The 17631-nt window shown below is 38.2% G+C and overlaps 1 protein-coding gene across 2 annotated transcripts in view; it reads left to right on the forward strand.

The window, feature by feature from the left end:
• csnk1g2b (casein kinase 1, gamma 2b) overlaps nucleotides 1-17406 on the forward strand; it is a 51161-nt gene extending 33755 nt beyond the window's left edge. The window contains exons 4-12 of one of the 2 annotated variants that reach the window (XM_022670216.2): nucleotides 4655-4803; nucleotides 6329-6563; nucleotides 8190-8275; nucleotides 9420-9504; nucleotides 10470-10618; nucleotides 10956-11036; nucleotides 13965-14066; nucleotides 15594-15700; nucleotides 16234-17406. In XM_022670216.2, the coding sequence (XP_022525937.2) occupies nucleotides 4655-4803; nucleotides 6329-6563; nucleotides 8190-8275; nucleotides 9420-9504; nucleotides 10470-10618; nucleotides 10956-11036; nucleotides 13965-14066; nucleotides 15594-15700; nucleotides 16234-16288 (1049 nt within the window). In that variant the 3' untranslated portion in view covers nucleotides 16289-17406. The remainder of the gene's footprint in view (nucleotides 1-4654; nucleotides 4804-6328; nucleotides 6564-8189; nucleotides 8276-9419; nucleotides 9505-10469; nucleotides 10619-10955; nucleotides 11037-13964; nucleotides 14067-15593; nucleotides 15701-16233) is intronic. The other variant, XM_022670217.2, reaches the window with a different exon arrangement.
• Nucleotides 17407-17631: the final 225 nt, after the last annotated feature.

Raw genomic sequence — 17631 nt, forward strand, 5'->3', positions numbered from 1 at the left:
GCAGTCTTCTCAGCAAGTTGGTTTTATTCTCTCCCCAGCAGTCATCAGCTCTGTGCTACAGTGGAAATAGGCTGGGTCTAAATCTTTAATAGCTGTTTAGCTGTGGTGCTGATTGATGCCGGGTGTGTGGAATTGTCTGAAACGGTCAGAGTGGCTCTGTGCTGTAGGTGGGCATCTCAGGGCTTCACCTTTGTGAAGTGATGAGGTTGCAGCCTGATCAGGGAAATATTTTGTATGAATAAGGGTGTACTTTTTGGGGCGCTTGACCTTTAGACATCTGCTTTTGTCTTTGTCTCTTTATTGGTTATTTTATCTATTTTTCTCTCTTTTATCACTTTATTTCATGTCTATCCCTTGCTTTGTTTTTCACTCTCATTTGCTTTCTGTCAGCTATTTCTGATTAATGGACTAATATACACAAATGCTTCAAAATGACAAAAGACTAAAATTCTTTTACAACAACTTTTGATCCAATCTCTATCTGCCTGTTTCCCCTCTCTGCTCTGGATAATGGAAGATACTCTGTAAGCAAGAGCTGCTCTTGGTAATGGGGAGAAATCTGGTGTGAAATGGGCTTGGGGTGTAATGAAACATAGTAAGTATAAACGTTTCTTGAATAGCCCACCTCCATTCAACCCCAGCATTCTGAAATATAGCCGATGCTCCCAATGGGCTTACAATGCTATCGATAGGGACATAGGGTTGCCCATGCAAAGAAATGGCTATTATTAAACAGAAAACAAGCTCAAAGTAGCTCCACACTTCATTGGTACAATTTTGAGGGCCCTGACATTTAAAGGATGCACTGAGGTTTGAAAGTGCACAAAATATTTATACACGCAGTACCTTTCGGTAGTTTTGCGGGTGCCGCCATCTTAAAATTAAGTCACGATTAGTCAACTGATGAGCATGAAGGAATAGGTAGGATAGGGAACAGATTGAACACTGTATCCTCATATTATACCAACCTTGCAGGATTTGCCAATTCCTTTTCAAAACTAATGAAAGTATTCACCAGCTGTAGTTTTGTTTCTTGTCAGACAAATTATTGTGACTTAATTTCAAGATGGCGGTGCCCAGAGAACTACCTGAAGGTACTGTGTGTATAAACAGTGTCTTTAATAATATACCTGTGCACTTTCAAAGTTTCTCAGTGCCTCTTTTTAAATGTCAGTACCCTTGGAATTCTACCAATGAAGTCTGGAGCTACTTTGATCTTGTTAATGGTGTAAAAATGGTGATCTCTTTGTAAGAGCACCCCTATGCCCCTAACGCACTGTATTTAGGAATGCTGGGGGGGAACAGAAATGGGCCATTATACTCGTAATCATGTTTCACTACACCCCAAGTCCAATTTAAATCAGATTTTTTATTTTTTGTCAACCTCTGTTTAGTGGAAGCTGCTCCAGTTAGCAGCAACTGTATAGATTTAGTGTACATTAGCTGCTCTGGTTGGTGGACCTGCTTTATTTATGGGGAGCTGCTCTGGGAAGCTGCTCTGAAGAGCGGAAGCCTCTCTGGTTATGGAGAGCTCCCTTTGAGAGTTGAAGCTGCTCTGCTTAGTGGAAGGCTCTGTGGCTAGCTGGGAGCTGTTCTGGTTTGGTTCTTGGGATCTGCTCTGGCTAATGGGCACTGCTCTCTGGCTAATATTCATAATGTATAAAAAGTAGAAATATGATGTAGATGAGTCAGCACATGCGACTGTTGCATTCTTACACTCCTACTGGCTGCAGAACCTTTGTGTCACTGTGGCCTGAGCGGAACGCTGAGTGGTAGGGGAACGAATGGGTCCAATACAATGAGTGCAGTTGTTTTTCTTTTTTCTTTTTTTTTGGCTTCAGTTTTTTTTTTTTGGGATCAATTTGTACAAGTGTGGAGCTCTGGAGTTAAGCAGGAGGGCAGGAGCTGGTAAAGCTATGGACTGAAAAACATCTCTGAGTTTTTATTTTGGTGTCTCTTTAAACTGCAGACTGGAAATGTGTGGATTTTTTTGTTTTCCCAAAAAGGAAATGACTGCCTACATAATTACTGCTCATTTTCTGTCTCTGTGTTTTTGGCCTGGAATTTGGAGTTGTTCTGCTTGTATAGTGTGTCTATTTTTTAACTATTGAAGCATTTATAAGAATGGTTTGACAATAAATCATATTTTGTGTAAGAAATTGTTTGTCAGGTTGCGAGATATCGGCACTGTTCCAGCTGGAGATTTTTGATATTCTTGTTCTTGATTCGGGATTGTTTGCGTGTTTTTGATTGGACGCTTTTTGATTCTGTATAGCAAATCCAAAGAAATAAATAGGGTGCAAAAATATCACGTATAATGGCATAAATACACTAGTAATATCCAACAGCTTGATTAATGTCTGAAATACTATTGTAATTATTTGTAACACTGTTGCAACCACCTAGCAAGCATTTAGCAGCGTCAGAGCACCACCATAGCAACCAGCTATCAACCAGTAGCTGTCAACCAACCAGTTAGCAACACCATAGTAGCCACATAGTGGATATCACAGCGACCATGTAGCTCAGTCATTCGATTTATTTATTTATTTATTTTATTAGGTAATGCACTTTTCATGTGATGTTGCATTTTACAATAAGACTCTCTTTGATGTATGTGTTTAATCAATGATGAGCTTAACAATAAACATATATAGCTCACAAAACATAGATGAAGAAATGGCAACATGAAAAGATGAGATTTGTGTGAAAGGTTTATTAGCAGTTAGTGTTGGACCTGTGTGTGTGTTCTGTGTGTGTGTGTGTGTGTGTGTGTGTGTGTGTGTGTGTGTGTGTGTGTGTGTGTGTGTGTGTGTGTTCTGTGAGTGTGTGTGTGTGTGTGTTCTTTGTGTGTTCTGTGTGTGTTCATTCTGTGCGTAGACTCCTCTTAAAAGTTTTGATGAGTCAGTTTCCTGGTTGCTGTTGCCGTGGGCAAATTCGTTATTACTGTGTGACCCCGACAGGTCAAAGTATAGGTTTGTGTGTGTGTGTCTTTGTGTGTGTCTTTGTGTGTGTCTTTGTGTGTGTTTTTGTGTGTGTGTGTACACATACGTGCTTGCACCTCCTCCACTTGGGAATGACACGGGTCTGATCAAGTAAATCCCTCTATAATCCCCAAGGTGTGTTTGTGACACAGGTCTCTCTCTCTATTTGTCGCTCTGTTTCTCTCTCTCTCTCTTTCTCTCTATTTGTCGCTCTGTTTCTCGCTCTCTCGCTTTTTTCTGTTTCTCTCTCGCTCTCCCTCGCTTTCTCTCTGTTTCTCTCTATTTGTCTCTCTGTTTCTCTCTCTCTCGCGCTTTTCTCTGTTTCTCTCTGTTTCTCTCTCGCTTTTTCTCTTTTTCTCTCGCTTTTTCTCTTTTTCTCTCGCTTTTTCTCTCTCTCGCTTTCTCTCTGTTTCTCTCTCTCTCTTTCTCTCTGTTTCTCTCGCTCTCTCTCTCTCACTTTCTCTCTGTTTCTCTCTTTCTCTCTCTCACACACATTGTGTTAGGCAAAGGAGAGCAGGATTGATATGTGAAGCACTGTGTTCGGTGATTGACAGCAGTGCTGATTAAGAATCAGGTGGAGTTTAGGATTTTTCATTTTGTGCTGTTTTATTTAATATCTGCTCAGACTCAGTATATTGTAAATTTTTATATTATTTTTAATAAAAGTGTCAAAATATAGGTGAAAAATCACATTGTACCTTTTACACATTATACAGTGTATGGGTCATTTGTGGAGGAAAGACGCATTTGATAGAGTGATGACTTTATTTCTTTATACCTTTATACCTGTCTCAAACAGGTAATTTATATTGTATAATAAGGCAGTTACACCAGTTACACTTTTTTTAAAAAGCAATGAACTTTTAATTATTTATAATTTTCATAAATTGGAATTAGAATTTTTTTTTTAGATTTTTTTTTTTTTAAACAGATTCCAGCGCATCGGCTGATTCCCATTAATAGACTCTCATTGAAAGAACAATGTAATGGGCAATACTGAGATTGGAAAAATGATTGTTGTGATGTAATGACAAATCCTAGGTCCTACAAATTAAACTAATAGTACATTAGTTAACTTTATTATTTTTATTTGTCTTGATCATATTAAGAGATGAGTTTTCAGTCCTATAGTTCAGCCCTTTGCAGAGGGCTTTCACTGAACACGGTGGGCATTACTGGATAGCTGCTCATCACTTCCTCTTCTGTAGTCTGTAGTTTTATTCAGCAGGTATTGGCTGAACTCTGTACTGATTTTAACCAAGATTACTCATTCTACACCTGACTCACTCTGGAATCAATACTTCCTTTTACCCACTGCTACTTATCACCACAGATTACATTTTACCAAATAAGGATCCTTCCACACCTTTAATAAAGCCACCTTTTCTGGATTTTGTCCATTGATGTTTGGAGATCTTCTGCAGTTGTTATAACATTTATTGGTGTTTTTAATGCTGCTGATGAAGTTTCTTATATTGTAAGTGATGGCATTGTTGCTAGGTTGTGTTTGTACTCTATGTGGTTGACTGAAACTTGGAGAGCTTAGTTCAGACACAGTGCCATTACTGTGCAATACCGGCACTCCTAGAACGTCTCTCAGCCAATCACATTGCAGGGTCATAACTAACTATGGTATAATTGACCATTGTCTTGTGTTTTTGTTTCTGCAGAGGGGATTCCTCAGGTCTTTTACTTTGGGCCATGTGGGAAGTACAACGCCATGGTTCTGGAGCTGCTGGGGCCCAGTCTGGAGGACCTGTTCGACCTCTGTGACCGAGCCTTCTCCCTCAAGACCGTCCTCATGATAGCCATACAGCTGGTGAGTCTGCTGTGGCCTAGAGACACAGTTTATTTGTTATAGTTCAGACCAGGACAACTTAACTTCTTAAACTGTTGGGATGCTGTGTAAAATGTAAATAAATGTTAATAAAAACAAAGCAATGTCTTTTGCAAATCTCATAGACCCATATTTAATCAAAGCATGCTACATATAGTTACATATATTGTGCTGGACTGATCTGTATTGATGTTAAATGTCTTGCATATATTGAACTTTACCAGCGGCAAAGTTGTTTGGTCTGGACCATTTAGACCAAAGCTCCAGAGTTTGGTCCAACCAATAGGTGTTTTTGGTCTGGATCTACTGAATGGTCCAGTTCATCTGCAGGATGAAAGCTCTTTTCTAGATAAATTCGGACTTTCCGACCAATTACATTAAGCTGAGTTAGTCTTTAAACAAACGAGAGGAAAACATTAATTAGTGTTGTGTTAATAAACAGAAATAAAAGGAAACTAGGATAATATCAGTTTCCACACTTTCACTCATCAAACTCATAACTAACATTCTAAAATCCAATTAATGTAAAATCTAGAGAGACTCCGCCAGCATAGCTAATGTAGATTGATGTAGTGATGTAGGATGTAGTAAAACTTTTTAACCCCTCACTAAACTGCAGTGTGATACCAAAACTAACTGAACCAAATACCGTGTCTACAATGTAACAAAGAAACAATCCTGTGTGCTGACTATGCTTTGGACTTAATGACTCAATTTTCTAGTAGACAATAATGCTAATTCAAGTTAGTTTACTGATTTGACGGCAGCCTCAATTAAACCAAAACAATGGCATTATTTTTGGCTCTAAGGAGCACTATTCTGCTATTTGAATTACTTTGGTTAGCACAGATACTGCTGCAGTCTTTGGGAAATTGTAGGTGTTTAAAAAAAAAGTACATTTAATTTACCCAAATCTACAGGTAACTTTGGAATGCTGCTGAGTGTTACTGACCCAGTAAAAATGAATCACTTACAGCTGCTCTGTTGCTTTCGGTGCTTGTGGTGTGCACACAAAGTCAAATGGGGAAATTATGATTAAAAATGGGAAAAGGCTAATTATACTGTAAAACATCAGAATTGCCCTGTTAAATGGAAGGGTTGATCACCTGAGTTAATGACATGCTTGTTTGAAACCTCCTATGTTTAGGATTGCAACCAGGAAATTTAGAGTTAGACTTGGTCAGGTGGTGCTGTTTTGCAGGATGGTGTTCTGTTATGAATCACTAACAGCTGATGTGAAAGATGGAAAACTGGTAGCACCACATATCACACTCACTGCAGAATGCTTTGGAAATCCTTGATCAATGAGCGTATTTGCTACTGCAACATTGTTGATCCTTTTTGTCGCAGTAAATGTGTCCGTGTGTTTTATTAAAAGTGCCCATTTAGGTTTGCATAAACCATCATTTTTGACATACTGAATTATTATTATTTTATTTGTTTCTGGTCTGAAATGTAATACCCATGTTCCGGAGTCTTATCTTCTTATCGTTTTCCCATTGTGCAGATAACACGGATGGAGTACGTTCACACCAGGAGCTTAATATACCGAGACGTCAAGCCGGAGAACTTCCTGGTGGGCCGACCGGGCAGCAAGAGACAGCACACCATCCACATTATCGACTTCGGGCTTGCCAAAGAATACATTGACCCAGAGACCAAAAAACACATCCCGTACCGGGAACACAAGAGCTTGACCGGCACAGCCCGCTACATGAGCATCAACACACACCTGGGCAAAGGTGAGGCCTCTCACATATAACCTGTGGCTGACTTCAGAGAGCTATAGTGTGGGGGATGGGTGGTTGGATGTTCTGTATACTGAGGCTTCTAAGGCTGTGTTCAGACTGCAAACAAATCGGCTTTGCTTTTTAAAATTGGTTTCTCTGTTCAGATGACTGAACTGAGTATCTGCTTGGGTTGCCTTTGTATTAAGGTCTGAGCCATTAACTAACCTTGTTAGGTGCTGCTCTTGGACCCCACATTACTCTGGAGTTGATATGTGTTGAGGTGTGTGATGCAAAAACATGTCGAAATCTGATTTAAGCGATCACAGCATCTGTTTAAATCTCATTGTATATAAATCTCTCAAACCACCTACAACTGTGGTATTTATGGCTGTCTATACTATGATAAATCAATCTGGATACAAGCTAGATCCAAGATCCAAGATACAAGCTAGATCCAAGATTCAAGATATCCCAATATATGAATTTGGACAGGCAATGTTCAATGATTCAAGGAGAATATATATATATATATATATATATATATATATATATATATATATATATATATATATATATATAGCCAAAGTTCTTATCCCACTGAAAGGTCTTATGATTGAAATGTATGGGGACTAGTGCAATTACAAAATAGCCCCACCCATTTTCCATTATTTTTTTTCTCCATTTAAACTGTCCTTTAGAAAATTGCTTCCTGGGAGCAGACTATCCCACGTTCTGTATTGCGCTAATGCAGGCCGGAGAACCAGTGGGCATAAGCAAAGAGTGGAGGACATCAATAATTTTAGACTGAACCAAACGTACAACTGCTTTTTGATATCAGTCACTTTTATATAATATCCAATATATTTTGGATAATGTAGTGGACTGAAAAATAAGATTTTCTATATATATATATATATATATATATATATATATATATATATATATATATATATATATATATATATATATATATAATTTGAAGTGTAGATGAATTAAAGTAAATTAAAATCACAGAAAAAATGGAATTAGTTCAGTAAAGATGCAAGAAAAATCTATACTCTAAGTAGAGTATTTACATTGACTTCATTACTGTTCACTACTGTTCAGTTAAGCTGTCTTATACAAACATGTTTCTCTCTAGACCACTTAATAAAATAAGTGATTAATTAAGAAATGAAACAGCAAAGTTAGTTTACTTACACAAATATTTAGACATGGAGCATTTATATAAGTAGCATTGGACATTTTTTGTTTATAGAGAAGGAAATATAAAAAAGTTTGTATTCAAAATGTGTTCCAAATAGCAGGTACATTTTTTATTGTGAATTGAATCATGAGCAGAGTGCATCGTAACACCCCTATTTTCTTTTTACTTTCCAATGTCTGATTCCAACAGTTGCACATTTTTACTTTCCACCCAAAAAAAAAACTTACTTTGCTATATTGTTGAATAAGGCATGTTTACACTTATTAATTAATTAATTTTGCAGCATACTGCACCTATAAGACTCTTAAATTAGCTGATTCCAGTGCGTTAGTTTTGTGTTGAAACTGAACTTTGTGGATATTAACACACAAAGACGAGTTTCCCGTTTTTTTGCGGCCAGGCTGAATAAGAGTTTGTGTTTTGATCCACAGAGCAGAGCAGGCGAGATGACCTGGAGGCGCTGGGACACATGTTCATGTACTTTCTGCGAGGCAGTCTGCCCTGGCAGGGCCTGAAGGTAAACACACACACTCATGCTCTTATCTGCGTGACCTTAGGCTTATGTACACACGAGGACACACTTATATACATACTCTACTGTCCATGCCCTTGATATGCTGAGCGGAGCTTATCTCCTGACTCAGCTGAGGAGGTGGCAGTGAGCTGGAGCCCTGGACTGTGCTGTTTGGGCAGTAATGCATCAGTAATCCCATATATTTAGTTTTTTTGCATGTTAGCATCGCTGTTTTGTTGTCATGTTTAATCCGACAAAGTTCAAATAGGTTTTTTAATGTGTGGTATGCAGTATTTTACTGATTTTTATTTTCTTTGGGATTATGTGAATCTGGTAGTTTCTTCTGTGTTTTTTTTACATTGTGTAACCAATAGAAATTCTCTAAAATGACTTTTAATGAATTGTGTTTACGTAGCCATCCATTTTTCTGTAAAGTTAGGATTTTGGAGATGTAGGCAGTGATGTATGGTGCTGGATGATACTGGCTATAGCAATATGTCATAATTGACGTTATATCCCTGATAAAATGTCTATAAACAGCTGTAAGACCTTCAGATCCACAGTTGCCTTTATTTACTGCCTCACTGCCGCCCTCTTCTGGCCATTTTTCATTACTGTATGTTATACTCTTGAAATACTTCAAGAGTATAAATATATATAAGAGTGCTTCTGGAAGCATATAAATTTGATATATAATAAAAAGAAAATGCCATTATTCCTGTGCATCAATTTATGATCTGTAATGTGTTATTCTGTTACATTTTAATCAGCATTTTGACAAGCTTGAAAAGTGAAGGTATTAGTATTGTGCTCAATATCAGCAGGACATTTTGAATGATGTACTGGAGGGGAAAATCTGATCCAGTCCACACATGCTGAATCTGCATATACTGACACTGTGTAATTTTATATTTATTATATACTGGGTCTATTCCCAGTATAGGGTTAGGAAGTGGTTGAGTAATTTAGAAATGATTGCCTCCTTTCATATTTTGTGGATGAAGAGATGGGATGGATGAATGTGAATGGATGGATGAATGGATGGATGTAAACGGTGCATGGACAGATGGATGGATGGCTGTACATGAATATGTGCAGGATGTCATATATAATGGAGATTATTAACTAGTGAGTTTTTGTGCTGCAGGCGGACACACTGAAGGAGCGCTATCAGAAGATCGGAGACACCAAGCGGGCCACGCCGATCGAGGTGCTCTGCGAAAGTTTCCCAGGTTAGTTTAGACCTGCCTCTGCAGTTCAGCTGAGAAGCGGCTTCTGGTTTGTTGATCACAGCATGTCTGAACATAACTTATTATTAATGACGCTTCATAACATCATATTAACATCATACAATTTCCCATGGTTAAAGGCACAGTGTTTTTTAAGCCTATTTTACAAATTATGTACACCTCTTGATATAGACCATGAATGTTTGTGGACTCCCTTCTAATAAATGCATTCATCTACTTTAAGCTGCACCCATTGCTAATAATAGAAAAGTACAGTGTAGTCTGTGTAGAGATGTATTGTCTATAGAATAGAACTCTGTGTTGCAGAATAACAGGAACCAATCAGCACCATAGCTAATGTCAGGCATGGGCTAAAGAGGTGTAAATTCGACCAGTAGTGAACCCACATTCCAGCATTTTGACCTTTGTTGCTAAATGCATTTGAATATTCACAGCAATGCCTTTATAGAATACCTTTCCTGGACAGTAGAGACCGTTACTGAATAATATAATAAAATATAATGTAACAGTGAGCTGTGGAACAGTGGAGTTGTGTTTATTAGATAGATGGAGCTCCATTCTGGTTATTTTGGATGGGAAGAGTTGGTGATCATTCAATGTTTTGACTTTGCTAATGCTCTTGTCACTAATTTCAATCAAATTCTGGCAACAGTTCTCCAAAATCTACTAAAAACTAGACATTAGAGACAGGTTCTCCAACCAGAGCAGAATACATTTTTTTTTTTAAATAGCCTTGATTTTAGAAGAAACTGTGTTTGTGTGTGTGTATATATATATATATATATATATATATATATATATATATATATATATATATACGTATATAATATACGTATATATATATAGATTTGTATGTAGTGTTTTTTTGCAAATGGAATAGTAATGGCTGTAAGGATAACTTGGAAATAACTTGAATAACTTAAGTGCTCTTTCTTTCCTTCACGTAGAAGAGTTAGCGACGTACCTGCGCTACGTCCGGAGACTGGACTTTTTCGAGAAGCCTGATTACGACTACCTGAGGAAACTCTTCACTGACCTCTTCGACAGAAACGGCTACGTCTTTGATTACGAGTATGACTGGGTCGGCAAGCCTCTTGTGAGTGCTGCTTTACACTTTCTTTCTTGTGCTTTTTTTTTATTCTTTCTTTTCTATCTCTAGACTTTTTATTTGTTTTCTCTCTTACTTTATTTCATTTATTATTTTATTTGCTGTGGCAGTAGTTAATGGTCACCAGATGTATTACTGTAAAAGTCTGTAAAAGTCTTCTAAAGTCTCTGGCCAGTTTTTAAAACAGCAACCTATAATGAAAATACAATTAATTTTATTTTCTTAGCTCTTAGCTATAAAAACTTGTCTTTTTATTGCTTATAGCTTAATGTATAATGTATTAGTGGGTAAGAGATGCTGATATGTTTGTCTCTCTGTTTCTTAGCCCACACCCATCGGCCCCATCCCCAGCGATACACCTCAGCCCAGCAGCCGGGACAAAGCACAGCAACAGACCAAAGCCCAGGTGACCTTAGGCCTTAGGCCTAATTAACACAGCCGCAAACACAGTTTACTCAATAGCCATATTTGCTTAACTGATACTCATATACTGATGATTAGGAAATATAGAATGGGTATCTACCTGTAATTATCTACCTCTATATAATTGGACAATCAGTTGCCATTCTATTTCGGAACCAAGTATGAACCAACTTTTGACTCTCGTATCCAAAGACAGGAATTTGTTATTGTATTACAGTGTTGTGTATCTATATCCAAATGTTAGTAGCAAAATAATTAGGTGAGTTAAATAAGTGTCCAGTTTTTATATCCACCATAAGTAATGGAAACAGATTGAGGCCAGAATGATGCATATTATTTGGTCACATTCATTAAGAGCTTGATTAGAGTTAAACCTGCTTTCGAATTGAACTAATTTGTTGTCAGAGCTCAGATAAATTAGGCTACAACCACACAGCAGGTAAATGTGGCCAAAATCCCATCTTTTATATCATATGTAACACATGTGCCACTTTAGTATGTGGTATTTAATTCTGATACATATCCAATTTGCAACAATGTAATTGTCTGAATGACCAGATGACAATTCGTCTGACGTTTGCCTTAAAAAAGAATAAAAAAAGACTGTGAGAAGACTAGAAAGTGACCATGAGTAGAGAGGAAAATGGACCACAGCAGTTAATTGAGGACTTCAGTTGCATAAAAGCAAGATAACAGACCTCATAAATAGGGTTGCAGCGGTAACCGGTTTCACGGTATACCATGGTATTAAAATGCACGGTTATCATACTGTGTGTGTTTGCTTATTACCGGTAAAAGGCAAGCCAGCGGAGAAACTCACCCGCGCATGCGCAACTCTGCTCCGCTTCAGCTGCTCAGCACACAGCGGTGAGAACAGCAGAAAGTGCATCAGACAAAACAAATCTCCGTCCGCCTAAAAAAAGGCTAAACTAAAATCAGCAGTGTGGGACTATTTCAGAGACCCGCCGAACGCACCCGAGGATGGTTATCCGATTTGTAATCAATGTGGCCGTAAAGTCACAGCTAAAGGTGGACATACGTCAAACCTGTTCTCCCATCTCCGAGAACACCACCCCGCTGTGCAGCGCAAAGTATGTGTTCAGTTTATAATTTTAATCTGAACCTAAATAAAACCTCTTTGTAGTCGTGCACAACCCATGCGGTAAGCGCCCGCAAAAGCGCTGAGTTATCCGAAATTTGGGCACGCAGGTACTGGCGTGAAGTGCGTGCTACGATGGATTCACGTGTCCGTGTAAAGGTCCTGGCCGGACTGGACGTGAAAGACGCCGTTCATTTACATGCGTTCATTTTCAAATTCTGACGTGCCTGTTTTTCATGTGTTAAAATCAGACTCGGTGTGAAAGCCTTAAAATAGAAATCTCTATTGTGAGGATCATGTCAGAAATAAACCCCCTCTTTCTGCAGTATCTGGTTATATACCAACTTGGCAGTAAAACGGACGTTTACAACAGTTGTTGATCAGACACTGACCCAGGCTCAGTTGATCAGATGTTAAATAATTTAAACTTAAATAATTGTACTGAATATTTTAAATACAGGATCTTTACTTCTTAGAGGATATGGTCAACGAATTAGAATAATTTGAAATAGTGCATTATTCTAATTCAATAAAACAACAGTGTCACAGTTAAATGGCCTAAATGGGCCTTTTGGAAAGCTCAGCTGAGCAAATTTTTTTCCAGGTAACGAGTTCTGTGATTAGTCTAACGAGTAGGACAGGTGCGGTGAACACCTGATTTGCTTTCTGCACAAAAAAATGCATTCAAATAATTTCATGATTGCACTATTTCAAATTATTCTAATTCGTTGACCAGCACCTGTATATCTATATATATTTATTTTTATATACACTCTTAATGCCCTTAAGAGTAGTGGAAAAACCTGGTTTCCTTCACCTGATGGTGTACAGCTTATTTTTTTTAAGGAGACATTATCTATTTAATTGTTCCAGGTTTCTACAATAAATAGTTAATTGAACAAAAAACCTTTGTTGTAATTTCTTTAAGGGTCAGTTTAATAATATATGTAACAAACTGTGATACCGTGATAACCGTGATACCGCGGTATTTTCTGAGACGGTTATCATACTGTGAAAATCTCATACCGTTGCAACCCTACTCATAAATATTTGCACTGATGTGTTTCTTCCAATAATATTAGAAGGCTTGTATTGCAGCTGTGTGGTGTTTATGACGAATTAGGTAAACACTGCTACAGATCGCAGCTGCAGCATCAACAGAAAATAAAAACCTGTCCATGTCTGAATAATCTCATTTTTTTCTGCGAGCTGGAGCGAATTATTGGTGATTAGCTTAGCTAGCAGCCTAAACTCATTTATTCAGTTCTTGAGATTCTTACATATTATTCTGGATTAAAGGGAAACTTGAAGTGAAGCATTCTTTTTTTTTTTTTTTTACGTGCATGCATGTAACTTGTAAAGCACAGACTGGTCAGACAGATGTCAGATTTGGGTCACGTTTAAAATTATATGAGAACAGCCTAAACTGATTTGGATTTGGATCTCTTTCACCCGCTGTGTGAATATCGTCTAAGATTCGCTGAGTTAATGCACTTCAGAACCCCACAAAACACACAAAGCCATAAAGTGTTGTTTCTGCAGCCTGCGCACTTCTGCATGATTGGTGCTCGCTTTTGTCTGTCTGTTTTATTATATTTTTTCTGTTAACTTCTCACTGTTAGCGTCTCACGTTCAGTCCTGCTTCTGCATGTTAAATGTCTGCTTAAGTGTCTTTGTATTACTTGTTTGTTTTTATTTGCTTTTTTTATTTGTTTGTTCATTTACTCACTCATACCTCACACCTGCCCCCCCCCCACTGTTCCTTTAACCCCGCCTCCACTGTGCGTTTGGTCGGCTGATTCGGTCGCTCAGTCGCCTGAGCCCAAACGGAGCGAGTCCCAGCCCACTCCCGTGACCAATAAGGAGACGCTGGGGTCGCATCTCACAACTGATAGGCTGGGTGGCTCTGTACAGGTACTGCTTGTGCATGGCAAAGCATGAGGAGTATGTGTGGTGTGTGTGTTTGTTTGTTTGTTTTTAGTTGTTAGTTTTTCTTTTCCTTAATCTGTTACTCAGCTTATCTGATCAGCTGTTAGTCTCTTATGCTTCCAATCAGCTTCTTCAACCAATCACAGCACACTCCCACTTAAATCCTCCAATAAGATTTTAATAATCTCTATCTGTCTTGTATTTTTGTTGCTCCTGAACATTAAATGACCTGTAGCTCTCCTCTCAGCTGCTTCAGTCGTGCTGCAGAATGAAATGGATTTAGTTAGAAGACAAAAAATCATCTTCTTTAGGACTGCTGTGAAATTTGCTAACTTAGATCTGTCCTGAACTAAGATAGGACACTCTGAGGCCTGTCTGCCACCTTGTGGCTGATTTTGTAATTGGAAGACTTGTACAACACACTCAAGATTTTTATTAAATATCACCTTTACTGTATCATATCTGTATCCATATTGACATCTTCTTACAGAACTGGAAAGGAATAAGAGTTTTTTTTATAGTTCTATTTGATGTGTGATGATTCTACACTCTTTAAGAGATAAAGATGCTTGAATGTATTTTTGAGTGATGCCCTAAAATAAACACCTATAAGAAAATTTAATGTGGACAACCTTTTATTTAAAAAAAAAAAACATAAAACATAATTAAAAAGTACTTACCTTTGATGAAAAGCACACCTCTGTTCTCTTACAGCGTTCCTAGATCCAGAAATTTTAACAGTTTGTCCAAACACCCTTCAGACTGAGTGAAATGGGGCATAATTTGTCCAGATAAATCACTTTTCCCACCGTTATTCAGCTCAAAGTAGCTCCACACCTCCTTGCTAGAATCTGGAGAGCCCTGACCTTTAAAAACGAGGCATTAATAACTTACAAAGTGCACAAGAAGCTTATTAAAAACCTCTGTTTACATTCTATAACGCTAGCTTCAGCTCTGTGCGCCTCCATCACTGTGCTGATAATGACAGACATGTATATACATAGCTTCTGCATAGCCTGCCTCTTAGCGCCAGCTGCTACGTTATGCGGAGTCTATGTAAATATATATCTGTCATAATCAGTTTAGTAATGGCGGCGCACAGAGCTGAAGCTAGTGATATAGGATGTAAACAGAGTTTTTTAATAAGCTTCTTGTGCACTTTTTAAGTTATTAATGATAATAAAAGATCTCCAGATTCTAGCACAGAGGTGTGGAGCTACTTTGAGCTGGATAACTGTGAAAAATAGTGATTTATCGGGCAAATTATGCCCCGTGTCACCCAGTCTGAAGGGTGTTTGAACAAACTGTTAAAATTTCTGTATCTTGGAACGCTGTGGGAGAATGGAGGTGTGCTATTTATCAAAGGGTAAGTAATTTTTATTTATTAATCATGTAGAAATTTCATTTCTAGCCATTGTAGCATCTTTATTTTTAAGAGTGTAAATCCACTTGTCCTTGCTGTGTCTCTCTCTCTGTCTCTCTCTGTGCTGACTCTTTGTGTACTCTGTGCAGGTAATGAGCTCGACCAACGGAGAGCTGAACACGGACGACCCGACCGCCGGACACTCCAATGCTCCAATCACAGCCGCCACCGAGGTGGAGGTGGCAGACGACACAAAGTAAGGCAGCACCCCCTACTGGCTTTAGACAGCTAGTCTGTATTTTGTATTTATAAGCTCATTGCCACTAGTAATACTCTTGTTCTATCTTGCTCACGTTTAAAATGTGTTGAAATTACATTTGCTTTACTCTGTAGTATTGTGTTTTGTACGTGTTGTGTTTTCATTTGCAGCACAAGTTAGGAGCACCATAAACTATTATTTTTTCTTTCTTCTTTTTCCCCTGTTTAAGACAATCATAGCATTTATACAGTTTAGCTGCTAGGACAGGCTGAACACATTCAGCTAACCAAATGGAAAAACACATTCCCCTCTAGCCCACCCACTCAGGCTGAGATCATGTAAATAAGCTGGATGGTTGTGTTGGAGGAGTTCTAGTACAGGGGAAAAAAAACCCTGAACATGCACGAAACCGGCTCCAGGGTTCAGACTCATTACTAAAGATTATAGGTTGCCAAAATATCTGTTGAGTGTAAATTGAGAAATAGTGTTGGTTTTAATCAGGCCTGTTATCTGTTATTTCCTTTCTTCAGGTGCTGCTGTTTCTTCAAGCGGAGAAAGAGGAAAGCTCTCCAGAGACACAAGTGAAGAGCACTGAGGAGAACTTGAAACATTCTGATCACTGTCGAGTTTTAAATGGAAGCAATTACACTGCTCACTCATCCCTCTTTCTCTTCTCTTCTCTTCTCTATTCTTCTCTTCTCTTCCGTAAGCCCCGCCCTGTCCTCCTGTCACTCAGAACCCTGCACCGATGCTCCTCCTCAGCTGGAGTGATAAAGGAATGTTGTCAACCATGCAACAGACTCTCTTCCTTTAAGATAAGAAATTAAATATAATAAACGTGTAAAGAAAAAGAATCTCTCACCTGGGGGGAACTGACGGAGAACTCTGTAAAAAAAAAAAAAAAAAAAAAAAAAACAATAATGATAAACGAACACCGTGACGTGAATTTGAAAACAAAAAAGCTGTTTGAAACAGTGGTTGTATTCTAGATTCCATGCAGAACATGTTGTTGTTTCTGGCGTTGATCTGATCTGAGGACAGTGGACAGTACGTTGATGCATTGGATGAATTGAATGAGTTTTCCTTAGCTATAGTTCTTATTTGTTTCAAATCGGAGGGCAAAGAGAACTGCGAACGCAAGAACGATAAAAGATCATCTCAAGCAGACGTGAAAACGTGGAAGATTTTTTTTTTTTTTTTTTTTTCATTTTTTTTGTTATCGGTAATAAAATCTGTGGTTGTTTTCAGAACTGAATACCTGGATTGAAAGCAGACCTTTTACATTTTATGTTGTAGTGACCTGGAATTCTTCTTCTTTTTTTGGATTCTTTTATTTCTCTTTTTTTGTTTGTTTGTTTGTTCCGTTTTGTTGTTCTGTTGCCGTGGACTCTGTAGCACAGTGGCTGGTCTCAGGTACTGTGGACGATGGAGAGACACAGATACTAAGCTCTCTGCTTATTATTGCACTTTTGGGGGGGGGGGGGGGGGGCTTAAAACAAGAAGATATGCTAGAAAATGGATAAAAAAATAAAGACTGCCCAAGGATGATTGATTCCCATGCAAACGTGAGATCTGTACCAGGGCCGAGATTCAAAGGCAAGAAGAAAAAAAAAAAGACGTCCTCCTCTTTTATGTTTCACAACAGAATTATTTACCAGGAAATCATAGTTTGTGCCTTTCCAAGTAAAATGTTTAAAGCTAAAGCACCGTGTCCTGCAGTGCAGTTTATCATTAATGACTCATGGATGTGTTTTGGTTGTCTTATCAAACTTATTACTCCTATATTTATTTATCAATTTTTACTTACTCAGTTCCTTTACAGTTTAAAGTGATGATTAAGTGTCGTGTCAAGGGTATGAACATCTGATTTGCTGGAGGTTGATGTACAGTAGAGGGTAACATCACAATATTTCTGGTGTCAGACTAGG

This window comes from Astyanax mexicanus, chromosome 12 (genome assembly GCF_023375975.1).
Source record: "Astyanax mexicanus isolate ESR-SI-001 chromosome 12, AstMex3_surface, whole genome shotgun sequence".
NCBI classification, from domain to species: Eukaryota; Metazoa; Chordata; class Actinopteri; order Characiformes; family Acestrorhamphidae; genus Astyanax; species Astyanax mexicanus.